Source organism: Condylura cristata, unplaced genomic scaffold (genome assembly GCF_000260355.1).
Source record: "Condylura cristata isolate star-nosed mole 26May11 unplaced genomic scaffold, ConCri1.0 scaffold00030, whole genome shotgun sequence".
Taxonomy (NCBI): Eukaryota; Metazoa; Chordata; class Mammalia; order Eulipotyphla; family Talpidae; genus Condylura; species Condylura cristata.
In genome coordinates this window covers 3,053,260-3,068,660 of record NW_004567131.1, presented here as the reverse complement: position 1 = coordinate 3,068,660, position 15,401 = coordinate 3,053,260, and the positions used below count along the sequence as shown (strand labels likewise).

General features: G+C 41.8%; 2 protein-coding genes across 2 annotated transcripts in view; one reads left to right on the top strand and one right to left on the bottom strand.

Moving 5' to 3' along the window:
- GNPAT (glyceronephosphate O-acyltransferase) overlaps window positions 1-1,245 on the top strand; it is a 36,856-nt gene extending 35,611 nt beyond the window's left edge. Inside the window, exon 16 of the mRNA XM_004691136.2 lies at window positions 952-1,245. Within this exon, the coding sequence (XP_004691193.2) occupies window positions 952-995 (44 nt within the window). The 3' untranslated portion in view covers window positions 996-1,245. The remainder of the gene's footprint in view (window positions 1-951) is intronic.
- A 9,478-nt stretch (window positions 1,246-10,723) lies between these two features.
- EXOC8 (exocyst complex component 8) lies at window positions 10,724-15,355 on the bottom strand. Its single transcript, XM_004691135.2, has one exon. It carries the CDS (start codon window positions 15,218-15,220, stop codon window positions 13,040-13,042), a length of 2,181 nt encoding a protein of 726 aa, XP_004691192.1. The 5' UTR covers window positions 15,221-15,355; the 3' UTR covers window positions 10,724-13,039.
- Between the last annotated feature and the right edge of the window lie 46 nt (window positions 15,356-15,401).

The window sequence follows — 15,401 nt, the reverse complement described above, 5'->3', positions numbered from 1 at the left end:
CATGTCTGGATTCGTTCTCTCCCTCTCCATTCTTGGATCCTCTTTCCCAGTGAGGGGCTGGGCCCAATGTCTGCATCACTTAGACTCTCTGAATTCACAATTGGAAGAACAGTCTAATCCTTACTCTTCTCCAGAGCCTACCAGCTTATAAGAAATACCCCTGCCTGCAAAGCCAAGGTGGCTTGTGTGTGGCATACAGTACGAGTCAAGAGTATTGATACCAGCAGAGAGGTAGAAGAGGCCAGAGGGGGTAGAGAACATTCTCACAGGAATGCTGGGGTAACTTTAAAAGGGGAAGTTATTAGCTTTTGAAAAAAAAATTATCTTCTGATTGTATTGAATAAACACTGGATCACTGATACAAGTAGTATTTCTGTATCTAATACTTAGTGAGTTCCTTTGTCAAACATACATGGAAGAAATTCAGGTATTTGTCTGTTGAGATTAGGGGGAAGCCAGGTGAAAAAAGGGCAGAGGAATCTTGTTGACATTGCTCAGGAACATGAAAATACTTGTTGAGGAAAATACAGAAGTTGAAATCCCAGTTTCCTATCTTTATTATGTTGGAAGTCTCTTAACATGTAACCTTGAAACTGAGTTTTGAATTTGTTAAGAAGGGCACTTAACTAAAACATCCTGTGAGGAAGATGGAATTTACTTCTTAGTTAGCGGTAGAAGGCAAATATGTGGGTATGAACAAACTAGACTTGAAATTTAGAAAAGTGACTTATTCATATCCTGCCTCAGAGCCAGGCCAGCAGGGGCTAGCCCGGCCTCTCACCACATTGAGGTCCTGCTGCTTCTGTCAAGGGCACTGGGGCCTCCGTTGGTCCTCTCAGCCTCTAAAACTCAGCACAAACATGAGGTCTTTCTCTTTTGTGTCCATGGCTTAATCCCTTGTAGGAGAGAGGACAGACTTATAATTTCATGGGCTTTCTTTTTTTATCCTAGGTTGTAAGACGCCTGTAGGAAAACCAGCAACAGCAAAACTTTAATAATCACTGAGCAGTTATGGAAAATTTGTTCATATAATTACTGTCATCCAAGGAGTCTTATTACACCCAACAGAGGAGTAAGGGAAGAGACCCATCCTCTCATCCTTCACAAGACTCTGAGAACACTGTGCTCCGGCAAGCAGAAGAAATGATCAGTTTAAGAAATGAATGAAACCTCCACTACAATGGTTAAGGCATTTGTATCCAGCTCTGTGTGTGTTTTGAAATAAAAGCCTTTTGGAAAAACAGACCAGCTCTTGTTTCACTAAGACTTTGCAGCTTGTTGAGTTTATTAGATTTTTATGCTGATTTCTAAAAGAAAGTATGATATCAACACCAAAGGCCATAGCTGTTTTTAAGAAGACTGCTAGCAAGGGCATACCTTTTCTTTCTCAGAGTTTTAACTGAAGTTGCTGTGAGCAAATACAAGTTTGACAGAGACATATAATAAATTAGCTGTCTTAGGTTAAATTTTGCCATCATTTGGCCTTAATTTAACAAAACTGGGTTGATATGTCACGTCAGTAGACTTAAGAATTCAAGGCAAGAAAAGTTTGACTTAAGATAATTAAACCAAGGCAGCTAGCCACCTCTGGAAGTGACATTTAAGCTCAGAATTAGGATGAGTAGGAGGCGGCCTTCAGAAGTGTGGGGTTGGGGTGATGGAGGAGGGGATAGAGGGTGGGTTGTTTGAGTTGTGTGATCAGAGTGTGCTGGGGGTTGGTCCTGGAAGACCTGAGAGAACAGTGTGGCTGTGTAAGCAGGCAGGGTGAGGCACCCCCGGGATCTCCTGACCTGCAGCTCTAGTTGGGTCTGAAGACTAGAAGCATCTTTTCTTGCCAAGGTCCTTAGCCCCTCCCTAAAAAGGAAGAGATCAATATATCCTAAGCTTCTGCCCTTTTCCTAATTAAAGAAATGTAACTGTTCTCCCTCTTACGTCCTAGAAGAATGCATGCAGTTTGGGGGTCTCACCCAGCTTGGTTTATCAGTAAAATGTTCTAAGACTCTCATCTTTATTCTCAGAGTAAGGATGACGTCCCCCCCGTCTTCCATCATGTGAAGTCTTCCCTTCTTTCTGCTTGATGCCTCAGATCCTAAAATACAGGATAAGTATTCCTGATCTGCTCTGTTATTCTCTAGGATTCACAGCCATGGAAATTCTCCATACTTATGTTTTAAATTAATTGTTTTCCTTATCTAACCTGTCTGACATGGTTTTGATTACTCATCAAGCCCAAGAAGAATCCAGAGAGGTCTAGGATGATTAATTTTGTGCCCTGACAGTACCCTACACTAGAGTGTTTGAAACCAGCCCAGTAGGTTCCTGGGGACTCTGTGTGCCTGTTTACATTGGTCTGTGAAGACCTATTGAACAGACAGCCTTGCTTGTATGGGAGGTTCAGCAAACAAATTAGCATCTACACTGTCTGGAACAAAACGAGCTGAAGAACAGCTTCCAGGAATCAAGAATCCTATTAGAGAAACCTATTAAAAGTTACTGACCTGGGCCTACCTAGTAGCCCAGGGGTTAAGCCTCAGCACTCTCACCACTATGGGCCGAATTCAATTCCCAGCCAGGAGCTGACCCACATATGGCACAGCAGACCCGTCTCGCCCGCTGCTCCCCTCAGCAGTGTATTTCAGTAGATCTGCCTGTTCTGCTCCTCACTCTGTCTCTGGTGAATCCTCTCATCCCCTTGTATCCCTGGCCTACATCCCAGTTCTTCTGTGCAAAATACCTTAAAACATTTTTAAAATTTTTAATAAAGTTATTGACCAGAATACAGAAGGAAGTTGACAGGAAAGACTACCCTTTTCTCAGGGAAGAAATAATGATTTGATGCTTCTGTATAGACTCAGATTTTGGACACATAAGCTTTCTTATGTTTTATTGTTAATGGAAACTGGATCATTAAATACTGAGTACAACAACTATAAAAGTTTTGGCATAAATGACTATCTTTTCTTTTTTTCACATTTCTTACTGATAAATATGTTTATGAGATGGAAATTACACCCCTTAAGTGTAAAATTCATGTGTTAAAATTGAAGGTAAAAAAAAATTAAGTTTAGGCCCTCCCTGGTGGCGCAGCGGGTTAAAGCACAGCACTGAGAATCTAAAGCTGCTTCCGCATGAGTTCGATTCCCGCCTGCCCCGGAGGTGACCACATGGCGTGGCAGACCTCTCCTGGCCCGCCCGCTGCTCCCCTCAGCAGTGTACTTCGTCAATCTGCCTGTTCTGTTCCCCATTCTCTCTCTGGTGAAGCCTCTCACCGCCCCCTGAGCCTCTGGCCTGTACCCCAGTTCTGTATGCACAAATAAATAAATAAAATCTTTAAAAAAAAATTAAGTTTATGGGCCCTCCCTGGTGGCACAGGCGGTTAAAGCACAGCACTGCAAGCTAGTTGTAGCCACTTCAGTGAGAGTTCAATCCCCAGAACTGGAGGTGATCCACATGGCGCGGCAGACCTCTCCCGACCTGCCCACTGCTCCCTTCGGCAGTGTACTTCATCAACCTGCCTGTTCTGCTCCCCACTCTGATCAGGGGTGAATCCTCTCACCACTCCTGCACCTCTGACCTGTACCCCAGTTCTGTATGCATAAATAAATAAATCTTTTTTTTAACTAAGTTTATTTTAACCCAGGGTACTATTTGTGTACAAGACTGAAGAACTGAAGAGAAGGAAGTCTGTGGGGCCTCTGCCCCCATCAAGGAGCTCTTATTGGCTTGACTCTGTCCCTAGTAGAGGTAAAACTTAGGACTGACTTGTTCTATTTGACTAACACTTGTGGGTGCTTACTCTGTGCCAAGTGCCTTTCTAAGTGCTTTATAAATATTAGTTCACTTAATCCTCAGACTACTGTGAGGTAGATACTGTTAGGATTATCCTCCTATCAACAAGGAAATGAGCTGCAAGAAAGTTCAGTCACAGGATGAAGGCAATTGTTTTGTATTTCACAAATACCTTTTGTGAAAAAATCTTGGGTTGATAAGCCCAATTCTCATTTCCTTAAAAACAAATCCAGGCCCAGAGCTACTCAGCTTGAGGGTGAGCATTGGGAGGATATCATTTCAGCTGCCCTGAAACCTTTCTAGCAGGACTTCAAACAGGTTAGTTTTATCCTTTTTTTCGCTCCATCTTTGTTTCCCACTCATTTTTTTTTTACTATATAATTTAGTTATATATACTTTACACCATTGTTCTTTTTTTTTTACAATGTTTGCTTTCTTTTCTTTTCTCAGGGGTAATCCCCATAGAATTCGCACCACACCAGTTCACCAGGGCACCATCACCATAGTCCTTGGTGTTCTTTCCTCCCTCATTTTAAAATCATCGTCCTGGTGAGCTGATGACACTCACTTTGCTTATTGTTTATCTTCTGGTATTTTTCACCATTTTAATAACAAAAAAATTAAGATTCATTTTCCTTGTCTTGATGAAAATTAGAGCAAAGTAGAAGCAAATACTGCCAACAAAATATTCCCTTAGTCTTTTGTTTTTAGTGACTTAAATAAACCCAAGGCTGAAAACAGGATTTGCTAGAAGAAGCAGAAGGAACAAACACACACACACACAGAAAAATTCTTCAGGGAGAGGGGAGGGTGGCTTTTTGGTCTACAAACTGTCTTCTAGGCCCACTGGAGAAGATGGCAAGACCCTAAAAAAAAAATCTCAAGGGGACTCAAAACCCCTTGAGTCCCAGGGCTGTGGAATGTGGAGGAGCAATTATCTGCCACCCCAAAATAGGTCTTTTTAGCTAAAGGTTGATTTCATGGGAGAGTTTTTGATGGTTGTGGGGAGGATGCTTCTATATATATTTTAAAGATTCATTATGTATACAAGAATTGGAATACAGGCCAGAGATGTAGGAGATGAAAGGGTTCACCAGAAGCAGAGAGGGGAACAGAACAGGCAGATGTACTGAAACACTGCTGAGGGGAAAATTGGACTAGACTGGGAGGTCTGCCATGCCAATTGGGTCACCTCCCTGGCTGGGGATTGAACTTTTTCTGCAGTTGCTGTGAATAGCTTTATAGTGCTGCGTTGTACCACCAGGGAGGACCTGAGGGTGCTTTTATAAAAGACATTTAAAGGGCCTGTACCTGGAAGACCTAATCTCATCTGTTTACCATGGAGAAGGCAGAAAACTGTACACCTTTGAGCCTTTTCTGAAGATTCCTACCTGACCTTCCCTCTCATCCCAGGAAAGCCCTTCAATTTAACCATTTGAGATGGCACCTGAAGCCACCAGGCCAGTTACTTTATCGTTTTTATTTTATTTTATTTTATTTTATTTGTGTGCATTTTTCTACACCTCAGGAAAACTGAGGTGTAGGCCTGAGGTGTCGGGGAGGATGAGAGGATTCACCAGAGACCAAGAGAGGAGCAGAACAGACAGATTTGTTATGAAATATTTTGCTAAAGAGAGCAGCAGGAGAGACAGGAGAGGTCTGCTGAGCCTTAAAGGGGGTTAACTCCCTGAGCAGAAGACAGCAGTCACTGAGACTTAACCTCTAAGCTACCAGGCAGGCCCAGGCTGCAGCATTTGTAACTAAACAGTACTTTGCCTTCAATCCTAATAATCAGAGACCGCATGGAGTTAGACTTTATTTATAACAGCTCAAACAAATGAATACCAGGCTTAAACTCACCAAAAAGAGTGCAACATCTACCCCCAAGCAATTTGAAAATACTATGGGAATAAATACAAAAGGTAACTTGCAAAGATTCAAAATTACAGTGATGTCACTTTTAAAAAAAATAAGAGTTTATTTTTACGTCATTTTCTGCCTTTTTCCATCTCAGTTGTAATCCCCGTGGGCTTCCCATCACCAAATCACCCATGTGCCATCACCATAGTCCAGTGCATTTCCCTCCCCTCACTGTTTTTGATCCTATTCTCCATTCCATCCCAGTAAAATGTCTCTGGTATATAGTTGTTCATTATTATTATTATTATTCTTTTTCCCCTGGTCTTTTATACTCCTGCTATGAGTGAAACCATCCGGTGTTTTTCCTTTTCTTTCTGGCTTATTTCACTAAGCATGATCTTCTCCAGCTCCATCCATGTTATTGCAAAAAGCATGTTTTGGTTTTTTTTTTTTTTGGTTGCTGAGTAATATTCCATTGTGTATATTTACCACACCATGAAGATGTCACTTTTTCTTAAGTTAATTGATCTGATTTCAGTAAAAATTCCAGCTCTTTGGGAGAATAGTTGAAAAAAATGCCATAAAATTATTCAAAATAAAACTTGAGTTACAAATATGTGATAATACTTAGAGAAAACCTAAAGCAGTAGAGGAAACCAGTCCAGCCAGTTACTAAATCATATTATAAATTTCTAGTTAATGAAAACTACTGCAGGCACATTAATAGGAATATCAGTGAGATAGAATGTAGGACCTAAAAGTGCACCCCATGTAAAAATGTAACATACATGTAATAGTTAAAATGATTTTTTCAAGACAGTGAGTAAAGGAGGATTCAAAACTGTTACTTGATCATTGTGTGTGAAGGGTGATGAGTTTCTTATGACATTCTTTACTCAAAAATAAATTAGCCTCTGAGGTATTTACCCAAAAGACACCAAAACACTGATTCAAAAAGACACCTGCACCCCCATACTTATTGCTGCTTTATTTACAATAGAAAAGACATGGAATCAACCCAAATACCCAAAAGTGGATGACTGGATTAAAAAGATGTGGTACATATACACAATGGAATATTACTCAGCAACCAAAAAGATAAACACATGCCTTTTGCAGCAACATGGATGGAGCTGGAAGGGATCATGCTTAGTGAAATAAGACAGAAAGAAAAAGAAAAATACCAGATGGTTTTACTCATAGCAGGAGCATAAAGGAAGGGGGAGGGGTGGGGGAAAGCAATTATAATAAAGAAAAAATTAAAAACAATGAACGATATACCTGAGACATTTTACCCCGGTGAATGGGATCAAAAATTGGAGTGGGAGAGGACAGTGCATTGGATTATGATGATGGCACATGGGTGAATTGGTAGTGGAAAGTCCACGGGGATTACAACTGAGATGGAAAAAGGCACAAAATGTAAAAATAAATTAATAATAATAAAAAAGATTAGGTGAAGGAAAATTTCATAAAGATTTATTTATGCATACAAGAATTTATGTATAGGCCAGCGGTGCTGGGAGTGAAAGGAGTCACCAGAGACAGAGTGGGGAGCAGAACAGGCTGATGGACTGAACAGTGCAAGGCCAAGAGGAACTGCGGGCCAGATAGGAGAGGTCTGCTGCGCCCTAGGGGTCACCTCCTGGCCAGGAATTGAACTAGTGCTGCAGTGGCTGCCCATAGCCTCAGTGTGGCGCTTTAACCCCTGGCACGGCCAGGGAGGGCCCGGTGAAGGAAAATTTCAAATATTAAATTACTGGAAGAAAAACCAGAGTGAGCCTGCGTGACAGCTTGCTCTGGCAACCACTTGGCTCTAGAGCCACACCGCCTTCTCTCCTCTGGCCAAATTCAGGAAAATGAGGCCCCTGGTGGGGGCAGCCGCCGTTAATGCCGTCTAACCCCAGGATGGAATGCTATAGCCAGACGCAGCTGCCACAAGAGCCCCATATTGAGTGGCGTGTAAGAGTGGAGCCCCACGGAGCTGCTTCTGGCTTCTGGCTTCACCAGGTAGGACAAAGAAACATGAATATATGTTTTTATTTTTTGTTTTGTTTTGAGACTGGCTAAATAAAGTAACTATTTGTTTTCAAAGAACTCTGTGGAATGAGAAAGGACTCACCACTGAAATTTTTTTTTTCACGGAGGTAACATTGGCTTACAATTCTGTGCATGATTCAGAGGTACAGGATCTTGTATGTTACCACACCACACTTACCACCAAGGTGGCCATAGCCCTTCACCAGAATTTGTTAGGTCCCACCCTCTATGAATGTTTTCAGAATCTGAGCATGGTCTAGGCCTTTCTAAGCTTGAATAGCGCAAGGAAAAGCCTCAGATAAGCCTGATGATTTCATAACAAGCTAGAACATACTACACTACAAAAATACATAAAATGAATGACAAAATAAGTCTACAACACTTAGTACCCACAAAGGGTTAATTTCTTAAATATAGCATGAGTACTCTCACAATCATTAAAATACAGATAACCAAAAAATAAAATGGCGAAGGCAGATAAATAAATACAAGTTGCTCAATTTCACTCATTAAAATTACAAACAAAACAACCTATTTTTTACAGAGATTAGCAAAATGAATAAAATGTACTATTATTAAGAAATGAATAAAGATTCATGAAAAACTGGGGAAACACATACTCTCCTATACTGTTGGGGAAAATGTAAAATGGTGCAACCTCCCCAATAAACAATTCAAATATTTACCTACATAAAAATTAGTCTGGCAGAGCAACTTCTAGAAATGCATCCTGTAGACACTCATGTAGGCAAAGATGTCTGTGCAGGGAACATTCTTTTAGAATATTTTTGTAATCACACAAACCTTAAGTTAAATTGGAAAGTGCAAAATAATGATAAGATTCATTCATTGTGACTGAACACTGTTCAATCACAGGGGGAAAAATGTAAAAGCTAAAGGTCTTGATGTAAGCAATGTCTTCTAAAAAATGAATTGGTAAGTAAATGGAAGCAAGATGCTCAACAGTGTGTAGAGTAAAATCTAATTTCTGGAAAAAAAATGTACAAGAAACTTGGCAGTATTACCTCTAGTGAAGAGGTAACAGGGGATTGGGTGAGATACCTTTCAATTTTTCCACTCTGCATGGATTCAGCTTTTTTTTTTCTTTTAAGATTTTGTTTATGCATACAGAACTGGGGTATAGGCCAGAGATGCAGGGACAGTGAGAAGATTCACCAGAGACAGAGTGGGGAGCAGAACAGGCAGATCATCGAAGTACACTGCTGAGGGGAGCAGCGGGCAGGTAAGGAGAGGTCTACTGCACCATGTGGGTCAGCTCCCTGGTGGGATATTGGACTAGCACTGAAGTGGTGTCCGCCAGCTTAGCTTCCTAGTGCTCGTTTTAACTCATTACACTGCCAGAGTGGGCCCGGATTCAGCTTCATAAAGACAGCATGTATCAGGGCTCTCCCTGGTGGCCCAACAGGTTAAGGTGCAGCACTATGAAGCTGTCCACAGTCACAGCAGCAGGAGTTTGATTCCCGGTGGGGGTGGGGGGCAAGGGAGGTGGAGGGAAGAGGGGGCTGGGTGACCCACATGGCATGGCAGACCTCTCCTGTCTCACCCACTGCTCCCCTCAGCAGTGTATTTCAGTCCATCTGCCTGTTCTGTTTCCCACTGAATCTTCTCAACTACCCCTGCACCTCTGGCCTGTACCCCAATTCCTGTATTCATTAAAAAAAAAATCTTTAAAAAAAAGACAATATGCATAATTACATAACCTTTCTTTCCTCCAATATGAAAACATTGGCAATGGTTCTGTGATAGCTGCCTACTTCACTGTTCCTCCTACTCTACAACCAGGCAGCACTTCTCCACAAGGGCCTCACCTATCCCCACTTCTGTGTCTTCTGCTGGAGATGATCTCTCTGTGTTTAGTTTATTTTTCAAGGATGAGCTCCAAAGCCAACAATTCCATGAAGACTTCCAAACTATGCAAAATAACACTGCTTTTTCTTAGTATTCCCATAGAACTGAATCTGCAATATTCTTCTCCTTTTTCTAACACATTGCCAATCAAATTGCTTTTTCTGATTTTTAAGCATATTAAAATAAAGTCATGGTTAGTTTCACCCACCCCTCCCCATATTATAGTGAATGTGAGGTATAGCTTGTGCTAATTTAAATTCAACTATACCCCATATTCCTTCAGTATTTACTCACTTAAAAAAAATGATCGGCCCTCCCTGGTGGGAGGTTTAATGGGGTTAAAGAGCAGCACTAAGAAGCTTAAGCCACTTCCGCATGAGTTCGATTCCCACCTGCCCCGGAGGTGACCACATGGCGCGGCAGACCTCTCCTGACCCGCCCGCTGCTCCCCTCAGCAGTGTACTTCATCGATCTGCCTATTCTGCTCCCCACTCTGTCCCTGGTGAATCCTCTCACCCCCCGCATCTCTGGCCTGTACCCCAGTTCTCTATGAATAAATAAATCTTAAAAAAAAAAAAGATCAAGGGCCCTCTCTGGTGGCACAATGGGTTAGAATGCAGCACTGCAAACTAGGTACAGCTGCTTCAGTACAAGTTTGATTCTTGGCCCTGGAGGTGATCCACATGGTGCAGCAGACCTCTCCTGTCTTGCCATTGCTCCCTTCAGCATTGTACTTTGTTGATCTGCCTACTTTGCTCCCCACTTTGTCTCTGTAAATCCTCTCACTGCCTCTGCACCTCTGGCCTGTAGCCCAGTTCTTATACATAAATAAGTATTTTTTAAAAGATCAAATTATTTATGGTGGCAGTATCTAGATTAGGGAAGTGTAGATGGCCTAAAGTCCACTTTTTTTAGAGTAAAGTGATACTTCATATATTTGAAATTTCCCATTCCAGGGAATCCTTAGGAAAAAAAAGTCCTGAGATCTGATTTAATCACAGCTCTGATAATAAGCAGAACACTAGCTCCCTACTTACCACTCCAATTTGGAAAAAAAAAAAAAAAAGCTAAGGCTTTTAAAACCATATTTCAGTAACAAGAATAAAACAATAAATTTTGAATAAACAGAAATAAAACACTCTAATATCAACCAATTTTATCCAGTGTAAAAAAAAGTTTTAAGCTTTATTGATAAAACATTTCAGATCCCTCATATCACAGTAGAACAATAAGAGAAATGAACATATACTGGTTTTATACACATGTCAAGTGCCAACTTCCCAATCCTAGTAAGCAAGTTGCAAAATAAAACTGCTGATAATTTAAAGACAGATAGTATTTTAAATAAAAATGAGTTTTCAGCACTTACATAAAATGAGACTTTAATCAAAAAGAGACGTAATTCCACAGGGTATCTTTTTACAACAGTGATTAATTCAATCAAGTCTGTGATTCCAAGCTCAAGTGACAGTGTTATGTTTCAAGCAAACAAGAAAAGGCAATCAACTCTTAAGTGGTATATTAGCATATATACTATATTTTTGGACAATTTCTAACTGCATTCAAGTTTTAGAACTTGGAATCTAAATAAACAAGAATTAGAGAAGTGCTCCAACTCCACTTTAAGGAAGGCAACGTAACTGCTCTGTCTTGGCATAGAGGTACATTAATAACTTAGGTGGTTGTTAATCAATTCGGCATACTAATTGATTCATCAAAAGCATATCCTTCAGCGACAACTTTGACTAAGGGCCACACAAATTTTAACAGAACAAAATTCTGTACTTCCAATTTCCAAAAGCAAATAGTACTATGAAGAAGCTACCATTTAACTATCTGAGTATACACATTTAAGTTTGTACAATTTCATGCCTTAAAAGCTTTGATTTTGGAAGTATCATTTCATGGACCCAGCATCAAATATATACACAATACCTGTTTCAAATACAATGTAATTTTAGAAACTACAAGAGGCACAAAATAATCACAAAATTTTATCAAAATTCAAGTTTCCAGTGATCTTAAAAAAGACAAATTATAACTGTTTTTGATTAGCAGAGATATCCAGTTATGGTTGTTATCTAGAAAAATCCTGAAGTGTGAAAAAATTAGTCAAAGAAATCTGTAACTTCAATAATTTTCAATCTTCTAAATATGCATAGCTTAAAATAAGGGCTTACCTGGCATATAATTAATTCATGGAGCTTTACAACCATAAGCCAGTACTTGGAAGCTACTTTAGATTTTACATAATTTCCACAGTCTTAACACCACTACTTTTATTCAAATAAATGATCTTTTGAAGTCATTGCATTAGAAATGGCACTTATGGACAAAAATCACAACTAGAAGCTACAGGAAAAATGGGTCTTAGCTAAGACAATTTTTCTTAGTGGAATGTTATATTAATATTAATATACAATAGAAGCAATAGTTTAGAAGCCTGGGAAAGCTCAAATTTCTTTAGTAATTTTTGTTTTAATAAACAATCTGAAGTAAGCACATAGTCACTTTTAAAAACAAAGAAAGGAAAATAAAAACAGTGAATTAAATGAAGCAATTAAATGAAGCATTTACTAAGAGTCACCAAAGGCTCTTTTCCTCCCTTAGTTTTGGGTACATCTAAACTTCCTCTTCTTTATCTGTGCTCAAAACAACCATACTTGAGAACATTCAGCCAGAACCTGAAATCTAAAATGTATTTTAAAGAAAACCGTTCTCTCACTGCAGGAAGTCTAGGTTGCTAAATAATCTACACTGAAAATGGTAGAGAATCTAAACAATTATCATAATCCTTAAGGTTTAGGTAAATGTTCTAAATCAAATATCATAAAGTTGCTTAATTAGCCAGTGAAACTTGGCCATTCAAACTATGTGGGAAACATTTGCAAAACTGTTGCTTCCTCTTGTATAGGGATAGAATATTTGGGTGTGCACACTGTAGCTAGTTTCAAACAGGAATGCTTTTCACCAAAATTTACCCAGAAGTCAATTTTCCTAACCCTCTTCTCTTCCTAAATTATTCCATTATGTTTTAAGGTGGGCAAGTGTATGCGGCAGGGTGTTTCATATGGCCATGAAACATTTAAATACTTAATGATTTAGTGAGTCAGGAAACTTCATACCACTGTGAACGTAAGACTATGTTTTTACAGATACTAATATTACTGTGCTGCAAAATGTATACAGTGAGAAAGTGAGTTTTGACTCAACAGATAAGCTGAAATGCTATGTTGTGACAATATAGTTATTAGAGTTGGCATAATTTAAAAGGGAAGCATATTACGTTTTAATAATTTCAATGTTTTTGTTATTTGAGTTTAACATAATACTTTTTTCTCTTTTGACTTTGCATTTCTGAATGGGCATCTTTTATTTTAAAGTTGTGCTTGAGCCTATGAAGAATATGCTAATGCAACCGAATATAAATATAAATAATATATGAGCAATACATAAGTATACATATCAACAGGTCCAAGCATCAGACCACTGACGTTGTACTTTCCGGATTCACACGAATAAGTCTCGATGCATTTCTCAGGTCCTGAAGTTGCTTTGCTGGTTTCCCCACACCTTCTTCAAACCTTTTTTCCACTACAGGGAGGACTGTTTCATACAGGAAGGATGCATTTTGTCTGATAAAAGCCTTCTTCTCTGGATCCTGCTCACACCGAAGACTGTAATCCACATGTTGAACAGCAACCAAAATGATTTCCACTAGGCTCTCCAAAAGTACCATGTGCAGCTCGGGGAAATACAACTTCAGTGCCTCTTCCAAGAAGCCCATAGTCTGTTTGGTGAAAGCAACCACTGTATAACTTAGGTTCACCCAACAGTCATCCCCTGTATACTGCTCAAAGTTACTCACCCCACAACTCTTCATCTCCTCTTTGAGTTTACCCAAGGCCTCTGGAGTCATCAAGTTCATCCTCCTCCACATCTCCTCAGAGTTGCGATGTTTTGTGGCTTCAATAATGATCTCTTTGTAACTGTGCAAAGCTCCTTGTATGTCTTTCACCAGCAGAGCATGGATGATGAAAGTGAGGTCTAGTCCAATATCACCCAGTTGCTGACAATGCTCTTTTGCCACCTTTACGCATTCCGCAGCGGTAGAGAGGCTCTCCTTACTGTCAAAAACTTGCTTGCTAAAAGCATCCACAAACATGCCCATAGCTGACCTTGCCCAGACCACAAAGGCAGAATAGCATCCACTGTCAGTACCTGCAAAATCTGTCTCAAATTCCCTGGCAGTCTCAAGAAGGCTGGTAAAGAAGACATGGCAGAGCTTATGAATGTAAAGCAAAGTGGCACCTTCAATGCGAAGCTGCCTTATTGCAGTATGCACAGCTGCTGCCCTGTTTCTCAAAAACAGCTCACAAGCCTTCGTGCACTGGCCAAGACGGATTAGTTGAGAAACTGCCCTGCGGGTAGCCTTGGGACCACCTCTCAGGGACCGATCTGGGGAGAGTTCAAAAACTAGCACTTCAGTGAGCTGTCGGACACGCTCATCCACTTTGGCCCTTAGCTCTTTTACCGGAGGTGGGCTGGGCTTATCCTCTAGATAATGATTCAACTTATCCAGCAGGTCTACGGCCCCTTCAAAGTCTCTCTGGGCAATACAGACATCCAGGTCTTCAGGTAACTCCTGGATCCATTCCATTGAGAGGTCTACCTTCTCTTCTTCTACCTCAGGAACAGCTGGTTCGTCATCTTCTTCCTCCTCAAATGGATTACTAGCCTTGCAAGGCATCTGCGGTGGCCCTCGAGGGGCCGCTGCTTCCTCCTGCTCCCTTCGCCTTTTTTCACTGAGGGCCCTCTTGGTTTCCTCCAGCACTTCCAGCCACTCTCGCTTGATTTTAGCATTTTCCGCCTGAAAAATACGGCTCTCGGGGAACATTAGCAGCTTGAACATGTCCTTCATGGGCGGGTTGTCCTTGACATTGACTACGGCCAAACCATCCAGAGGATAAAGAGCATTGTAGCGATACATCCCCCGCCGCTGCGGCAGCCAAGTGGCTACCAGCAAACAGTCGTTCATGAGGAAGCCGTGCACCCGCTGCAGTTGGGCCATGTGGTCCGCCTCATATTCCACCAGGTCCCCGTTGTACACTAGGTACTGTCCCGGGGTCTCCAGCAGGTGCCTGCAGCCTTCCACCTTCTCAAGTAGGGTGGTAAGAGTGCGCTGCTTTCCCTCCTCGCCCGGACCGGAACTGTCGCGGGAGGCAGCCCCCGGGATGGGGAAAAAACCGGTCTGGCCCCGGAGATGGTCTCGGCCCCCCGCACCACCTCCTCCTTCCTCCCCTCCAGAGGCTGCGGCAGCTCCGGCGGCGGCGGCAGCTGCCGGCAGCAGAGTAAGCGGGATGCTCTCTAGGCTGCTCTTCTGCTCCGTCAGCAGATGGCTCAGCTGATACATCTCGCTCTCAAGGTAAGAGATCTCGCGGGCAGTCTCTATGAACTGCCGGTAGTTCTGGTAGACGTTGCGCTTCAGATTCTGTGCCGTCTCCTCCGCCAACGCCTGGATGCGCTGCCGGTGCTCCTGCAGGTCCCGGTCCCCGTCTGACTGCTGAGAGAGCTGCTTCACGTACAACCGCGCCTCAAAGCCCCCTGACTCTAGCTGCCGCCGCAGGCGACTCGCCCCACTGTCCGACATTGCCATCACCATTTCCAGCCGAGTCTCACGCAGTCACTGTCACTGTCGCCACCGCCAGTGCCGCCACCGTCCAGACCCACCCAAGCCCCGCCAAGCTGCTGAGTTGAGGAAGCAGGAGGGAAGAGAGACTAGAACGCCTGCGCCCGGGGTCTGAGCCTCACACACGGCGCCTGCGCAAGGAACCTAAACGGAG